General features: G+C 43.3%; 1 protein-coding gene across 4 annotated transcripts in view; it reads right to left on the bottom strand.

Annotated features, from left to right (window-relative positions):
* Positions 1–1,509: 1,509 nt before the first annotated feature.
* The window catches only part of ARK2N (arkadia (RNF111) N-terminal like PKA signaling regulator 2N), an 89,781-nt gene continuing 73,349 nt past the window's right edge, over positions 1,510–17,941 (bottom strand). For all 4 annotated transcript variants that reach the window (XM_056138080.1, XM_056138079.1, XM_056138078.1 and 1 more), the window contains 2 exons: positions 13,436–13,562; positions 1,510–2,616 (listed from right to left, as the gene is read on the bottom strand). In XM_056138080.1, coding sequence (XP_055994055.1) covers positions 2,430–2,616; positions 13,436–13,562 — 314 coding nt within the window. In that variant the 3' untranslated portion in view covers positions 1,510–2,429. The remainder of the gene's footprint in view (positions 2,617–13,435; positions 13,563–17,941) is intronic.

The following is a 17,941-nucleotide window of genomic DNA, read 5'->3' as shown; positions in this document are numbered from 1 at the left end:
CACCAGCCTTGGCACCGCCATTTCTAAACGTGGGCTTCGGTGCTTCGGGTGGCGGGGGAGAGGAGAACGTGGCCAGGTGAGGGCACGGTGTGACCTGCTGTCGAAGCGGAAGTTCAGGAAAGAGCTTGATTACTCTGCCCTTCTCCTGCCCCACAGGACACACCACACCCCCAGAGAATTCTCATGCAAGGTGAACTTGCAGAAGCTCAAGAATCTGCCCTGGGAAAACACCTGCTGGATGGGGGCTGGGCAAAACATACTGCTCACTTAAGACCTGGGAATGCTAGAACATTCCTGATGGGGGTGGGGGGTAGGGGGGGTGGAGGGGTTCCGCCCTGACGCCAGGGGGCGGTAGAAAAAATAAGCTGCAAACACTTCAAGTCATAAAGTTCACTATTCTTTTCCTAATGTTTTTCCTGGAAAACACGGACCAGAAATTGTACATTTCTGCTTCGTCTACTATGTTCATTCAAGTCAACAAACAATGTGTAACAGTGAGAGTCAATAAATTAATCCTAAAGGAGACGTGAAGGCCCAAGGCCGCACCCAACGGGGACTCTGCCGAAGGCTGCTCTGGCCACTGAGTCTTTGGTTTGTGTCTAGAATCGTGGCCACGTGACACTTGCTCTTGGAGGTGCTAAAACGGGAGGCTGCGGAGCTTTTGAAAGTCCGATCTATTAAAAGTAGACGGACAGAAAGAGGGAAAGTTGAAAAAAAAAAAAACAAAAAGTCAAGAACAAGAGGCCAGATCGGATGAGATGCTCATAGAGAAGCTCAGAGGACACAAGCTTAAAAGCACCCCCGTGGGAGAAGAGGTCTCGGGCAGCAAGAATGGAAGCAGCAGGAAGGAGGGCTGGGAGTGACAGAGAAGGCCAGGCCGGCAGAGGCTTACGCGCGCAGAGAGTGTCCCATCCATTCCGGCGGTCCCCCGGCGCCCACCCCACACAGTGCCTGATGCAGAACAGGCACTTGGTTCAATGTGTGTCCACTGGATGAAAGCCAAAAAAAAAAAAAAGAAGCAGTTCTTGCATTGTCCTGCGAAGGAAGCACTACCAGAGTACTGGGGGAAGGAGGCAGAGAATGAGACAAATGTGGTCTGGTAGAAACGGAGACAAAAACAAAGATGAAGATGGAAAAAACGCCCCAGTGTCACCAAAGGCGAGGTCTGCTAAGCTGCTCTCACTTCACCCCTGGTGCACAGCACATAGTATTCGAAATCTGGGTACTGCTTGGAAAACAATTCACTAGTGCCTATAACGTGGTATCAGGGGGAAGGTGGCAACTAACGCCATGGAGTCTACCGCTGGCGTTTCCTGAATTCCCTGAAGCTCCTACTGCCCTCCCTTTCGGCGACCCCCAAGCCTCCAGGGCTCCATATGTGTTGTGCACCTGGTTTCTTGCGGTCCATTTCAAAGTGTTCCACTTTTAGTAGGTGGAGGAGGGAAACACCCACGCGGAGCCTCAGGTGAACTGTGGTCCAAGCAGTGAAGAGCCTCAGGTCCTCAAGGGAAAGACCAGCTGCGAAAAGAGGCCTCTTGCTTTCAGATTTACAAGCGCCCATCGCCTTTGGCAAACCAGCCTCATCATCATGTTCTCCCATTATTTGAATCAACCAGGAAAACGTAAAGGTGATGGAGAAAAGAGTTTCCTACTGATCTCATCAGACTGCCCAGAAACCTTATGGTGGGTATTGAGTCAGAGACATTTTCCAAACAGCCAGGAATTATTGCAACAAGGAGACCAACAAGGTCCCCTCAGCGGTATATTTAGACACACAAAGGGACACATCAAGTTATCCGTGCCATAGGAAGCCAGCCAGGAGCAGAATCTGGAAAGAAGGCAGAAGGCTTAAGCTTGAAGAAAAAGTAAGACTTCTGTCTTCTATTTTTAAGGAAGGGTTTCAAATGCACATGCCCTACTCGATGCCCATAAGGACCTAACTAATGTGTGTGCAAATACCCTACAGTGGGAGTGCCAATGGTTGGGCTGACAGTGGTCAAGTCTAGATATTAATGTTATTACACAGAAAAATAAATACAAGGTTCAAAAACTGAAGTTCATTTTACCTGGTGGTTAAAGTTTTCTAAAAGGGAGGCAGCGTTTCCAAAGCTTCAAAGTGACCAAGTAAAATGAAGTTGCCTAATAGAAGTGATTATTCTCATAGTCCTACTGAGGAAAATAAGAACATTTCTCTGTGATAAGTTATTTTCCTAAATGACTTCTTTTAGTTAAAAAACAAACAAACAAACAAAAACCCCCAGACAAACAAACAAAAACTGGGAGGAGGGAATTTTCCATGAGTTATCAATGATACAAATGCCACAAACAGCTTCTGAGGCTGAAGCTCTATGACAATGAACTTCCATGTCACGAAGAGGAGGGGGCGGGGGTGGGGGGGTGGAGTACAGTGCAGAGGACACACAGTGGTTTTACAGCAGGTATTTACGTCTGCTGTCCTCATCCAAGGTCAGGTCGACGACCTCGGCGGGCGAGGCCCACGTCTGCGGCGGGGTGACCGCAGTCCATGACTGTGCTTGCCGGCTGCTCCCGTACGTGCCGGAGCCATGCTTCCACGAGGAGACGCTCTGGATCACCCCTCCGCGGGGATGGACGCACCTGCAGGGGACACCAACAGCAGAGGCGCGGTCAGCCTGGCTGGGGAAGCGCGAGGGCACTGAGCGACACCGCTGTCCTAAGACAGAGCTCACCTGGTCCACCCCCACTGGTCTTTCCTTGTCCTTCCCCATCGCCCCATCTCTCTAAGCTCCGCACCCCAACATTTGCGCTAAAAAGGTACAGAATTTGTGTTCTCAGTCCAAACCCCCATGCCATCTCTTTTTTTTTTTTGCCTTTTGGGTCACACCCACAATGTACAGGGGCTACTGCTGGCTCATGTACTCAGGAATTACTCCTGGCGGTGCTCAGGGAACCATATGGGATGCTGCAAATCAAACCCGGGTTGGCCATGTACAAGGCAAACGCCCTACCCGCTGTACTATCACTCCAGCCCCTCCCACGTCATCTCTTAAACCAGTGATAAAGAGAGGGAGGCTTCTGTGAGCTCAGGGAAACTGCGAACCAGGGGCTGGAGAGTTAGGAGGGTAGGGGAAGGCGATGGTCTTGCACAGGGTCCACCCAGGTCCCAGGTCTGGCACCCTGCATCCTGCCAGGAGTGACTGCTGAGCACAGGGTAAGCCCTGAGCACCACAGGGTGTACCCACCCCACTCCCCAAATACACCACCCCAAAATAAAGGAAGTCAGTTCAGACCAGGATACTATCAATGTAGAGCAAGAGTAAGATGCCTGAGCAATTTTTGTCTGAACAAATGGAATAGTAAGAAGCATAGGCAAAACATATTTTTAAGAAGATGAAAGTTCTGTGCCATATTTGGTAATATCTTCCAAGACAGTCCACAGCAATACCCTGTCACAGATCAGGTTTCTCAAAGGTTCTGAGTACTGGGTCGTGCCTGGAGGATCCATTTCCCTCAGGCGGAAGGAAGGTCACATCAGAAATGCTCAGCTTGCTCGGCAGAACGGCCTGTGCTTTAGGTCAGAGAAAGAAAGAAGGCTGAGGCATTCAGTCTAACTTCTCCAAGAGTCCAAGCAGGAACAGAGCTTGCCTTGCTGGGGGACGGAAAAAAAAATCAAGCCTAGAGTTCACTGGAAGAGAATGGTTCCAGAAGCACTGAATTAACAGAGTTCTACTTCCTTGGAGTAAGGAAAGTCTCTTTAACAAGTGGTGCTGGCAAAACTGGACAGCTACGTGCAAAAAACAACCGGGCTCAGATCTCTATCTAACACCATGCATGAAAGTCAGTCAAAATGGATTAAAGACCTCAACATTTGACTAGAATCCATAAGGTAGTTGAAAAAAAGGTCAGCAAAACCCTCCACGATATTGAAGCTAAAGTTATCTTCATAGAGAAAACGCCACTGACCAAGCAAGTGGAAGCAAAGATAAACAAATGAGACTATCTTAAACTAAGAAGCTTCTGCATATCAAAAGAAACAGTGACCAGGATACAAAGACAACTTATGAAATGGGAAAGGATATTCACCCAATGCCCTTCTGATAAGAGGTTAATATCAAAGATATACAAGTTCCTGTTGAACTCTACAAGAAAAAAACACCCAATCCACTAAAAATATGGGGCAATGAAATGAAGAAAAACGTTCTCAAAGAAGAAATCTGAAAGGTCAAAAGGCACATGAAAAAATGCTCCCTTCACTAATCATCAAGGGATGCAGATCAAAACAACAATGAGATATAATCTCACACCACAGAGACTGGCACACATCCAAAAGAACAAGAGCAACCAGTGTTGTCATGGATGTGAGGAGAAAGGGACTCTCCTTCACTGTTAGTGGGAAGCCAACTGGTCCAGACTTATTGGAAAACAATATGAACGTTTCTCAAAAAACTAGAAATTGAGCTTCCATTTGACCCAGCAATACTACTCCAGGGATTATACCCTGGAGACACAAAACCCCAGCAGAAATACCATCTGCACGCCTATGTTCATTGCAGCACTATTCACCATAGCAAGAATCTGGAAACAACCTGAGTGCCCAAGAACAGACAAATGGATAAAGAAACTATGGCACATCTATACAACTGAATACTATGCAGCTGTTAGAGAAAAATAAAGTCATGAAATCTGTCTACTAATGGATGGACCTGGAGAGTATCATGCTGAGTGAAATGAGTCAAAAGGAGAGGGCCAGATATAGAATGACTGCATTCATTTGCAACACAAAAAATAATATATAGCAGAAGACTAATATCCATGGCCAGGGCAAACAGGGGCGAGAAGGACTGCCCAACGGTTGGAACTAATCACAGCATGTGTGGGGCCTAGGGTAGAAAAGTTTAAGAAGAGACCAGTATGACAATAATAGCCAAGAATGATCGTGCTGGACAAGATCTGAATGTTAAAAGTGAAGGAATATTCTTGGTAACCTTTCTGTATCAATGCTGCAAACAACAATGAAGAGAGAGAGAAAAGAAAAGTACCTGCCATAGAGGAAGGCAGGGGTGGGGGGTAAAGGGTGATGGGAGGGAACCTGGGAACACTGGTGCTGGAAAATGTACAATGGTGGAGGGATGGGTGTTGGAATACTATATGACTGAAATCCAATCATGAACAACTTTGTAAGGGTCTATCTCACAGTGATTCAATGGTCAAGGTCACGGTCCTCCCGTTGTTCATCAATTTGTTTGAGCGGGCCAGTAACATCTCCATCGTGAGACTTGTTGTTACTGTGTTTGGCATATCAAATACGTCAGGGGTAGCTTGCAAGGCCTTGCCGTGCGGGCGAGATACTCTCAGTAGCTTGCCAGGATCTCCGAGAGGGGTGGAGGAATTGAACCCGGCTTGGCCGGGCCGGCTGCACGCAAGGCAAATGCCATACCGCTGTGATTCAATACAAAGTAAAATAAATAAATATTAAGAATTAAAAAAAAATCACAGTTCCACTTCTTGGTCAAATGGCAGCACTGTGTGTGAGCCTCTGGGATGAACAAGTGAGCACATTTTGGTTCAAATGAGAAAGAAAGCAAAGAGCTCTGGATAAATATACGGTAGGAACCAGGATTAGTAAATGACCCCCCGGTCCTTACAAAGAAGGAGAGAAGTGACCCGCAGCAGCTCTTCTCACAATCACACACAGTGTGTGACGCTGGGTCACCTGGGATGCCAACTTTGCTTCAACGTTACCTATACCAATAGCTTCAGAAAATACTAACATGTATGGGGCCCTGGTTTGAGTCCTAGCACCAGCATGAATGAGCCCTACCCCAAAAGAAAGAAAATAAAAGGACAGTAAAGGAGGCAATGATGGATAAGGTTCAGCTGCAGTTCTCTCCACATGAGCCCTGAAGATTCAAGAGAGAGAGAGAGAGAGAGAGAGATCTTGCTCTGTAAGGCTAGCCATTCCATGATACCCTTACCAAGAGGGATGGGAGTAGGAGGGGTGGGAAGAGAAGATCCCTCCAGGTCAGTACACAGGTTGGAACATGCAGTTAGAAACCAAAGATCCATCAACTGTTCCTTAACAGGCCACACCACTACTTAATCCACATTTTCAAAGATAGGTTAGAAAAAAGCATCTTGGTAAGGCCTTGAGATGGGACAACAGCACTGAGGGCTCTGCATGCAGGAAGGCTGGTCAGGTCCCTTGAGCACCACCCAGTATGGTCCCCAAAAGCAATCAATGAGTGAAGGGATGTAAGGTCCAAATACTGAATCAAATGTATCTGATCAACAAAGTGTACTCAGATTGATTGACCACATAGCAGTGGAAGAATGTCAGCCAAAGGAATCCATTCAACTTCTATAAGCGGTCCAGAGCACCAATTTAAAAGTATAAAGTTCATCAAAAGTTCAAAAGCTCGTCTGTATAGGCACTCATTGAAATAAAGCTGGCTAGAAATTTAGCAGCGATTTGGAGAATGGATGGTTACAAGGAGATGCAACTTATGATGTAATGTTTGAGAGAATTCCTAGAAAGAACCTCTGAATTAAGCAGCTCCCCACGTATACAATTTAGTACTGGGGCGGGGGGGGGGGGGGCGGCTTTAAAGGGGTCTGATTCGACTGGCTCACTTCACAGCCAAGGTTAACAAGGCCAACATACAGCAGTTCAGGATCTCAAGCAAGTTAATACAGAAGCAGAGCAAAACCAAGTCTACACTGGGGAGCTCACGGTCCACTAAATAACTGCCTTCATCAGACTACAACTCCTGTACAGTGTGTGTTTAAAGGGAAGTGCCTGTTTCCTGATCATTCAATCAACAATGAAACAAATTCTACAAAATGTCCAGCGCAGGGGAGTGAGAATTGAGACAGCATGGACTTCTGAGGAGAGAGGAGAAGCAGATTCAGCACCTGAATATCCTCTTTAGGAAAGGTCAGGTCTAGAGCAATGCGTCAGATAATTCCAGTTATCCCAAAACCAGCATGAGACACTTTAAGCTGAAAAGGGGACTTGACTGAAAAGACAATGTAGCACGTCCCAGAATGTGAGAATGAAGGAGGAGGAAGCTGCATTTATTTACCTCAAGCCCCAACTCTCTCATTCCATTTTTTCTCACAAGTTTAGATTCTCTTAAGAATGTGACGGTCTTCTCATTACTCAAAAACGTGATTAGCCCTTATTAACTGTAGTTGGAAAGACAGTTCCCATGGAAGGAAGACTCACCAAGGAAGGCAGTTACTCTGCCACGCTGTAAAGAGGTTCAAGAACAAAAGAGTCAATTTCTTGAAGCTCATGTATTAGATAATCAATACAACATACAAAGTACAAAACTGGAATAACTGTCCACTACAAACTGGAAATAAATATCCATGTAACTGTTAAACCATTCCTAGGTAAGTTAAATGTATTCCAAGATCAGGGCCAGGGAAAGAGTAGAAAGGTGAAGGTGCTTACCCGGCAAGAAGCGACCCGAGTTCAAATCCTTAGCACCATATACAGTCCCCCAAGCACAGAGCCAGGAGTAAAGCCTGAGCACCACCAGGCATGGTCCAAAGAACAGAAACCAAACAAATAAAAAAAACTATTCCAAGATGAATTCTAAAGTCAGGAGCACCTTAAAGATGAACAAAATGGGTCAAACTATCCTGTCAGGAGTCAGAATAATAGTCACAGAGGTAAAGTTGCAGAGCCTCTGTTTCTTGATCTGAGAGTAGGTTACTAAGAATATCAACAGTTTGTAAAAATTAAAATGTACCCTGAGAACTTTTATCTGTGTACGGTAAACCAATGAAACACTCAAGCAATTTTCTATGACCAGATGACTTTTGCCCTCTTAATAGAATGGTAGTTAAGAGATGAATGAGAGAACAAAGCTTTGAACACCTTTTTTTAAGTACATGAGAGAAAATAGTCAAAGGAGACTACAGAAGCATGTCAATTTCTTCCCTAGACACAGTGCTCTTTTGGCTGAATAACATCCCAAAGAAAGAGGGAAATCATTTGCAAGGAAAGAGACCAAACAAATCAGAGTTAACAATTTGCATAAGGGAACTCCCATGACACGTAGATTTTCATGGATTAACTCATTACGTTTTCAGAACTGTCAAAGATGTGATCTGGAAGCAGGTTGCTAGTGTTTAACAGGTTTCTTACAATTATAATACAGATACATGCCCTATTCCCACAGCCCATTTAATCTGCGTGTGGCTGGTGATAGGTATAAAAACCTAGCCCAGAGTCCTACTTTTAGTCTTTACAACCTAAACCCTGCCTAGGCCCCTCTTCTCAAAATGCTGGGGCGGGGTGAAGGGGTTGGGGAAACACAGAACTTTCTAAGTGACTTTTGGTAGAAAAACGTCTCATGCTTCATAGAAACCAGTGACAGTAGAGACTTCACAGTGGGAAAGAGGAGGAAACCCAGGAAGACCAGGCTTGGAGGGCCAGTTTTCAGCAGCTGATGTACTAAAAAAACAACATTAAAGATTCATTATTTTTTGCTCTCATTTACAGAGTCTGAAGTTGACCTCTTAGATAACATTCCTGCTTATTTTCCGAGTTGAAGATGAACTAAATTCCTGTGGCCTGCAGGAAATGCTCACCTCCTCCTCAAGCTTCTTAATGGCTCATCTTGGCAACCGGTTCTAGGAAACAGTCCTGAAGGCCAGTCACCCTGTGTGGATACTGCTGCTAAGGAATGAGTCTACATGAACACCAAAGACCTCAGGACCAAAAGACCAAAGTGAAAAGATCATTTGCCAAAGCTTTAGGAAACAGATACCAAAGGAATTGTCCCCATGCAGCTCCCTTAAAAACAAACAAACAAACAACATATGGGGAAAGAGAAGAAAAAGAAAAGATCTACACTCTAAAAACTCATCTTCCTCGGATAAAGAAGGGCCCATTAAGTGAATGATGCTTGGAGAGCTCGCTTGGGATGGGAGTTGTGTGCTGAAAGTAGACTATAGCTCAAACATGATGGCCACTTACTACCTGTATTGCAAACCATAACACCCAAAAGGAGAGAGTAAAAGGTTATGTGCCTGCCGTGGGGGGGCAGCGGAGATAAGGCAGGGGGGCGTTGAAAAGAATACTGGGAACATTAGTGGTGGAGAATGGGCACTGGTGGAGGAATGGGAACTTGATCATTGTATGAATGAAAGCTATCATGAAAGTAAGTCTGTAAAATATATACATACATACATATATAAAACATTATAGAACTTCAAGCAATAAAAGTCTTTTTTAAAAAAGAGAAAAAAAAAATCAACTTCTAAGGACAATTACCAACGGGGCTGGTAGAAGAGAAGGAAAAAAGCACCAAGGAAGAGAAAAATATTGGCATGATGGGCAGACATTTAAACTGGCAAAATTAAGCAGACACAAAAGAATATACTAGTAAATACTAGCAAGAAATAACTCTTGAAACTGGGCTGTCCAAAAAAATTAACACTGAAATGATAACATTCTAGTAATTTTAGAAGAGGCACTCAACTGTTAGTTTAGAAAGTAGCTTTTCTATTCTATAACCATCAGAAACACATCAAAATCTAAAATAAAAGATCAATCAAAGATATGAAGATAGGGAAAAACACAAAAGACAAAACTACTGACTAATAAAAGGCACACTACAAATTAAAACAGTATGCTGAGTTCAGAGGCAAATTAAAAAAAAATCTTCTGATACGGAAAAAAAAAAATGGCAACCAAAGCAAGTCTGAGTAACCGCAATCTCAAAAGAATAACTTATGAACAGAGTAAAAAACAAAAAAAAATTGGTTTTTTTTTTGCTTTTTGGGTCACACCTGGAGATGCTCAGGGGTAACTCCTGGCTCTGCACTCAGGAATTACTCCTGGCAGTGCTCAGGGGACAATATGGGATGCTGGGGATTGAACCTGGGTAAGCCATGTGCAAGGCAAATGCCCTACCCGCTGAACTCCAGCCCCAAACAGAGTAAATTTTTAAAGACTCAGCCCACAAATAGGTAGAAGATGAAAAATTAAAAAAAAAAAAACAACTCCACTAAATCCAAACAACATCTCTCTGTGTGCAAATCAAATGAGAACAAAAAGATGTGGATCAAAACCTAAGACGTTTTTCCAAGCGATAACCCTGCCCAGAAGCCCATCAATACTTCATAACTGTAACCCTAGACCTATAAAGGATAAATTCCAAATGAGACTACTCTGAAGCAACCAACAAGGAAGCTTCACATCCACTTCTTCAATTCTCAACTTCTAGATCTCAATGTATATATTATCATTGTCAGGTTCTTCCAACACAACCTGAAATTATTCCCACCACCAATCCCTGAAGAACAGAACAAAGTCATGTGAGACTTACTCAGTCCTGAATCCTCAGACCAAGATAGAAAGATTCTCTGAAAATGATGCAGGAATCAGATCAGAGTTCTCCAAGAGAATTGGTAGCACTGTAGCACTGTCCTCCCGTTGTTCATTGATTTGCTCGAGCAGGCACCAGTAACATCTCCATTGTGAAACCTGTTGTTACTGTTTATTTGCATATCGAATATGTCACGGGGAGGTTGCCAGGCTGTGCTGTGTGGGCGAGATACTTTTGGTAGCTTGCCAGGCTCTCCAAGAGGGGTGTAGGAATTGAACCCAGTAGGCCATGTGCAAGGCAAACGCCCCACCCGCTGTGCTATCGCTCCAGCCCCTGAATATCATGGCATGGACAGTATTAACCACCACTGAGACTTCAGAATGGACTCATCACCTCTGAGACATCAACTCCTTGGATTCAACCCCAAAGGATCAGAATAAAACACAACTTCTTGAAAGGAATATATTGCATGTTAGTCAAAGTGTAGCTGAAGTCATTGGCCATAGTTCAACAGTTGACACAAACAACATGTCTATTGGGAAAAATGACCAGTTGCATGAGACCTAACAAGCCCAAAGAAAGGAATATTAGAGACAAATTGTGTCTATATGTGTGTGTAGGAGGTGAGGCAGAGCTTTAACTTTTTAATTTCCAAGTTCTAACAGAAATATAATTTTAACTAATTTTGAAAATTACTGGGTTTTTTTTTCTTTGTTTTAAATACTCAAAGGTGTCATGATGAAAGAAAAGTTGAAAAAAGAAGCTACAAAATTTCTAGACAAAAAAGAAAAAAGAGAAGAGAGACTCAGGAGAAGTCAATGGAAAACTGGAGCAAATGATACATGTCTCAGTATGGTGCAAGAGATTAGACACATTAAGAGTGTACCTGAAACCTATGCTCTCCTATTTATTCAGGAACACACAAGTGACAATGATTTCAAGTTTGAATGTAACTCAAATGGAACCTGGTGAGTTGATAATATACTCCAATTAAGAGACTGAGCTGATCTAAAATCAATGGCAACAGGATGTTGCCATTGATTTTACACTAGTAGGGAGTCAAATTTTTTAATATAGGGTTTGAAAAGGATAACCACTTGTACAGTGTAAGGAACCATGGAGAAATAAACACATGCCAAAACAATGAAGAAATCAGGAGTCTAGTTCCCTCATCTGATGAGTAAGTTGGCTTGAAAAAAAAAAACTCAAAATGAAAGAGAACTTGAGAAAAAAAGAGAATGAGATGAAGAAAAGATCAAACAATGAGAGAGAAAAGAGAAGCAGCTGTGTGTGGGCATACTTGTGGCATAAGCAAGACTGGAAGATGAAGTTCTAAGAAACTATTTATTTCCTTCTGATAAGGAAAATTGGCAATCTTTGGGAAGAAAGTATGTAAGTCACAAACTTACTCTATCCACACTGTTCTCACTACTTAGTTGAAAAATGTCTTAGAAAGTATAGTCAGTTCTCATTAGAAAGGTGCTGTAAACTTATATCTACATGCATTTTGTCTTGTTCTCTGCACCACAGCTCAACTTCCATATAAGCAACAGAAGAAACACCGGTGAACTGCCACTACTTGCTAAACAGGAAAGTCAGATGTAAGAACAATGTAATAGAGATACTGTCAAAAATCTACAGAAAATCAAAATTTAGCTCTTGTTGTACAGAAGTTATTAGAAGAAGAATTACCCGAAGTCTAACTCTGTGCATACAAATGTGTGTGTTTTTGTTTTTGCCTTATATTCCTGGGGAATACATCCAAGAAGGCTGAACCCATTCTTAGGAACATATCTTAAAACAAGAGTCAGCATAATTTTTTTTCTGCAAAGACTGGTCAATAAGTAAGGCTCTGGGTCAAACTCCTCACCTCTGCAACAGGAGTGCAAAAACAATAATAGTGAATAACAAGCCTGTTATTCTTATTGTTCTGATAACTTTACTCATGGACACTAAAAATCTGAATTTCATGTAACTCTAATTATAAGACTTTATTCTCCCTCTGATATTTTTTTTCCTCCCAGCCTTTTAAAAATATGAAAATCTTTCTCTGCTTTTGGGCCATACCTAAACAGGTAGTAGACTGGGCTTAGTCCAAAGCCTCTCTGGTATTTGCTCATCCCTAGCTTTAAAAAAAGTCAGTATTCAAAGGGCTAGCATGCATGCTCTGTGTGTGTGTGTGTGTGTGTGTGTGTGTGCGTGTGTAGTGTGTGAGTGTGCATGTGTGGTGTGCATGTATGTGAGTAGAGTTGTGAGTGTGCATCTGTGTGTGTGAGTGTATGTGTATGTGAGTGTGCATGCAGGAGAACTGGATTTCATTCCCAGCACCACTAAGCCAAGTGGAGATACAACCACTGCTAAGTGTGACCCCAACACAAAACAAAAAACAGAACAAAACAAAAAAACCAAAAAAACCTTCATAAAATTATCTTAATAGTACTTTACATTTAATTGGTGTCTTGTGGCTTTTTTATTTTCTCCTGAGAGGACTCCCTAAGTCACATAAACATCACCAGAAGCAATATAGGAATAGAGCCCAACAACTTCCTTTAATGAAAGACAAGGATAGGTTTTGTAGGAAACAAGGAAAAAAGGTCTAAGTTTAGATAATTCCCCACAGTTCACTCTAATACATTTCAAGATCAAGTCAAGAAAATATGAATGAGGAGGGAGTACAATGATATTTACATTAAAGAGAAAAATATATCAAGTTACAGGAGGATTTGCTAAAAATAAGAGAAAAATGTCAGTTCTGGTTCACATGTATGTATGGTTGAGATATTCTCGATCTGAGACACTATACAACACGGTCTATAGCTCTAATCATGAAAGAGTTCTTTTTGTTGTTGTTGTTTTTCAGCTACAGATGGCAGTGCTCAAGGGTTACTCCAGGTGGTGCTCAGGGGATCAAACCTGGTTTAGCCACATGCAAGATAAGCGCCCTTCCCGCTCTACTATCACTCTGGTTCCCAAAGTCCTTTCTTAAAGCCAAAGCAAGCTGAGCAAACTGCCCTCGACCACAGGGGACAGGTCACCCTAGGGACTACCCTGTTCCCCTCACTGGCTTCCTGGTTAAGACAAAGCTCACATTTTAAACTATCAGAATAGCCTACCGTGCATGTTCCTGAACTCCCACAATCTCCACTTCACTATCGGAAGAAGCAATATTGATCTCTTCGTTGAGAGGTGCGTTGCCAGCGGAGGTTTTGTCACTTGCTAGGAATCCTGGATCCAAATGACCTGAGACAGAAGAGGGAGGGGGAAAACATACTCATTTGATATCTTACATGCAGCAGAAGCAACTTCCTGCCTATCTCTTCTCTAGCTTTAACCAGAGAACTCAGCTGGATGAGAGCTTGCAATAGCAAAGCTGTCAACTGGGTCAGTAAGCTGGGCAGTGCTCTGTTTGAGAAAGGGTTGAAAAAGGAAAAATTATACACTCATGATTAAAAGAACGCTCAAGTGAAAGGCTTAAGAAGATCTACAGAAGTAGTTAAAAATAAGGACTCGGTGGGAAGGATACTGGAATCCGTGGTGGTGGGAAGTGGGCACTGGTGGAGGGATGGGTATTTGATCACTGTATAATTGAAACCCAAGCACAAAAATTTGTAAGTCTACAACTGTACCTCATGGTGTCTCACTAATAAAAATTAAAAAAAAAAAAAGGACTCAAAGTTTCACTCTCTACTTCTGTTCCTTAAAAGGAAAAACTTCTGACTACAGTGCTAGAGCGATAGTACCGTGGGTAGAGCTCTTGCCTTGCACACAGCTGACCCAGATTCTATCCCCAGAATCATATATGGTTCTCCCAAGCCCTGCCAGGAGTGATCCCTGAGCACAGAGCCAGAAGTAAGCCCCAAATACTGCTAGATGTGGCACCCAAAACAAAATAAATAAAATTTTAAAAAAATTTAAAGACTACTTTTGTAAGGTATAGTTAAGGAACAGGTATATGTCATCTTCCAATACTCTACATTTTAGTTTGTAATGCTGTTTGCACCCAACTTCATTATTCCACAGCCTTCTTAACTAGGTGTCACCAGCAGTTCTCTGCTACTTATTATTCTACTTATTATTTTAATGGGACAAAACTCCAAACCAGAAGATCAAAAAAGGCATAAATGGAACCAACAATAGAAGTCATCAATATTTACACAAGATGCTCTATAAAAAATTTAACAAATTTTCTGCTAAAGATATGCAGAGTCAACAGAATCTGACCCCAAACACCATTTAAAAGGGAAGGCAAGAGGCAGGAGAGGAAAGATGCATATATTTGGGGCTTGGGGGGGCCCACACCCAGCACTGCTCAGGGATCAGTGCTCAGGGATCACTGCTGGAGCTGCTCGAGAGACCACATGTGACACTGGTCACAACATGGTCAGCCACATGCAAGGCAAGCACCTTAACTGCTACACTCTCTCTCTAGCCCCTTAAAAACACAGTTTTTGCTCGAAGCAATTGAAATATAACTTGTACAGGCTGGCAGTTCTCCCTCAGAGAGGAATGAGCCACATACTCCAAAAAGGACAAGAGGGTATGGCATGCAGAGTTATGGACAAAGATCTTCAAAAAGCATCTATTACACAGGGCAATACAACACATTCTCCAACATCACAGAAAACAAGAGTTTTGGGGCTTTCCTCTTCCCAGTAAAAGCTAATGGCAGAGATAGGGTAATAGCACAGTTGTTTAATGCTTATCCTGCATGTGGCCTCCCTGGGTTCGATCCCCAGCAATTCGTATAGTGTCCCAAGCCCCACCAGAAGTGATCCTTGAGTGCAGAGCCAGGAGTAAGCCCTGAGTGCTGCCATATCTGGCCCAAAATTTGAAAAACAAAACAAAAGCTAAGCACACATCATATAGGCTCCATAAATAACCCAAAAAGAATTCGAATAAGTAAGCCACACAGCTCTCAAAAAGTTTGAAAGAAGGTACTTGAGACTACGTAGAGGTTAACATGAAATAAATAGTTGCAAAAGGTCCAAATGTTTACTTACTCCCTAAAGGTCTTTTATTTAAAAGTATTATGTGACCTAAAATTATTTCTCCACATTAAAAAAAAAATCCTTTGACACTTCACATAAACTAAACCACAGTAATAATTTACACACACAACTCTCCTTTCCCTATTAACCTCACTCATTCTAGTATTTCAATGAATTAAGTGGTTTTTCATTCCAATATGCCAGTTGCAACAGATCTCGCGATTCCATACCCCCAATAACTTTTAATGTAACCCTCTTGGCAAATTAAAGATTTCCAAGGATTTTATAGATTTTACAAAGTAACACACTGTTATAGATTTTACAAAGTAAAACGCTTTACAATTGCTACACCCTTGCCTTGCACACAGCCGGCCCAGGTTCAATCCCTGGCTCCACATATATTCCCCCAAGCGCTGCCAGGAGTGATCCCTGAGCATAGAGCCAGAAATAAGCCCTGAGCACTGCCTGCCCCGCACCAAAGATGGGGGAAAGAAGACCATTAAAAAAAAAAAAAGAACAAACAGGCTTGGTGGTAGTAGGCTGAGGCGCTCTGGATCCGAGCTGAGACGCAGAGAGGTCATTTGAAAGCACCGAGGAGGGCGGGTGGTGAGCCCAGGCCGCGGTGTAAGAAATCAGCTGGGCTGCGGCTGCGGTTCCTCTTGCACTGTCATCCTGGCTCCAGCACAGTCGCTAGAGAAATATCCCTGACACCTGCTTTGGTTTTCCCCCTCCGCCTCCATTTGAGGTTCTACCATCCAGTGTGCTCATTTACATGAAAAGATCGCAAAACTCTCCACACCTACTTACAAAGAAGCACGGGGGGCGAGTCTCTAAAGGCACCAAAATCCACCCCCACCTACCCACTCTCATGGACTACTAAGAGGCTCTGGCCTCGCAGCCTTAAAAATAAACTGACAGTAAGAGGCCGGCGGTATGGCTCTATGCTAGAGCACTTCCTTCAATTCCAGGATAAAATATTAATACTAGTAGTAATAGTAGTAATAATAATAAAGTGATCATTATTATAATTTTTAAAAGGCTAACTGAATGAAACCAAATTCAAAAGTCAGATTGTAGAAGTCATGGTTGTTAGAACCAAATCCTTTCTCCTTGATGACATGATGCTTCTATTTCGTTTTTGAGTTTTTCACTTTTTTTTTTTTTTGCAAAAGTGATATGGGGGGCGATGTGTAGAGGTTACTCCTGGTTCTGCACTCAGGAATTATTCCTAGAGATCCTCGGGGTAACCATACAGGAGGTTGAGGATCAAAGCCTGGCCGGGCGCTTGCAAAGCAAGGGCCTTACCCACTGCACTATCTCTCCAGACCCAGACCTGATATTTTTAAATTACCATAATTAAGAGACTACAACTGGGCTGGAAGACCAGCTCAACATGCTGAGCACCTGCTTTGTATGCAGGAAGCTTGGGGTTGACCCCCAACATCGCAGGGTCCTGAGCACGGTCAGCTATAACTTCTGAGCAGAGCCAGACGTAACCCCAGAGCACTGCCAGGTATGACCCCCCAAACAAACAACAGGGAATTCTTGGTATCTCTGTACCCAGTTCTGGCTCCACAATTCCAATGTTCAATTGCAACTTGTGAAATTTTTTGTCAAGGCCGGATGTCTCCCACATTGTGATTTCAGAAGCAGACCCTTCCCTCACCCTGATACCATCCCTACCATCCCCTACACAGCCACATCCCCGAACGGGACAAGTAAAAATGGAAGCACATTATGTCATGTTTATAATCTTACAAGATCTTGAGAAACAAGATACCTAACTCTAATATTCAAAAGTCTTCTAACTTATAAGTACCACGCGGAACTTACAAATCATATACTGCTTCCACGTGATTGGTTCAATCCATTTGACACTGCATTTTTGGCCATGAAGACTGCCAATTCAACCCAGCTGGGATTTTGCTCGAGTAAAAAGGCCCTCCCGTTGATCATCGATTTGCTCGAGCGGGCCCAGTAACGTCTCCATTGGAGACTTTGTTGTTACTGTGTTTGGCATATCGAATACATCACGAGGAGCTTGCCAGGCTCTGCCGTGCGGGCGAGATACTCTCCGAGAGGGGCGGAGGAATCGAACTCGGGTCGGCCATGTTGGCTGCGTGCAAGGCAAACACCCTACCGTTGTGCTATCGCTCCAGCTGGGATTTAGTATTGTGTAAAACCTGTGTGGTGCTCTACAATAGATTACCTAAAACCCAAGTATGCTTTGTACGGCCAATTTCCCTTTTAGGAAGGAAGGAAGGAAGGAAGGAGGGAGGGAGGGAGGGAGGGAGGGAGGGAGGAAGGAAGGAAGGAAGGAAGGAAGGAAGGAAGGAAGGAAGGAAGGAAGACAATAAGAGATTAAGAGGTAAGTGATGGGGGTAGGAGGTAAAACAACTCTAAGTATATGACAAGCGTTTGCCACGCTTGTCAGACCATTAGGTGAAAGGTGTCACCCAGATGACCCATCAATGGGACCCAGGGTAAGCCTGAGGGATATTCTATTAAGAAATGTCCCAACACTGATTCTCCAACAGTCAAAACTGTAGCCTGCTTCTGTCTCAGGACCAAGACAATCAGTCTACTTTCCTCAAGGCAGTTCTACTCGCCTGTCACACACTCCTCGGGCGC

This window comes from Sorex fumeus, unplaced genomic scaffold (genome assembly GCF_029834395.1).
Source record: "Sorex fumeus unplaced genomic scaffold, SorFum_2.1 ptg000128l, whole genome shotgun sequence".
NCBI classification, from domain to species: domain Eukaryota; kingdom Metazoa; phylum Chordata; class Mammalia; order Eulipotyphla; family Soricidae; genus Sorex; species Sorex fumeus.
The sequence above is the reverse complement of the archived record's forward strand: the minus strand, read 5'-3'. Positions and strand labels throughout refer to the sequence as shown.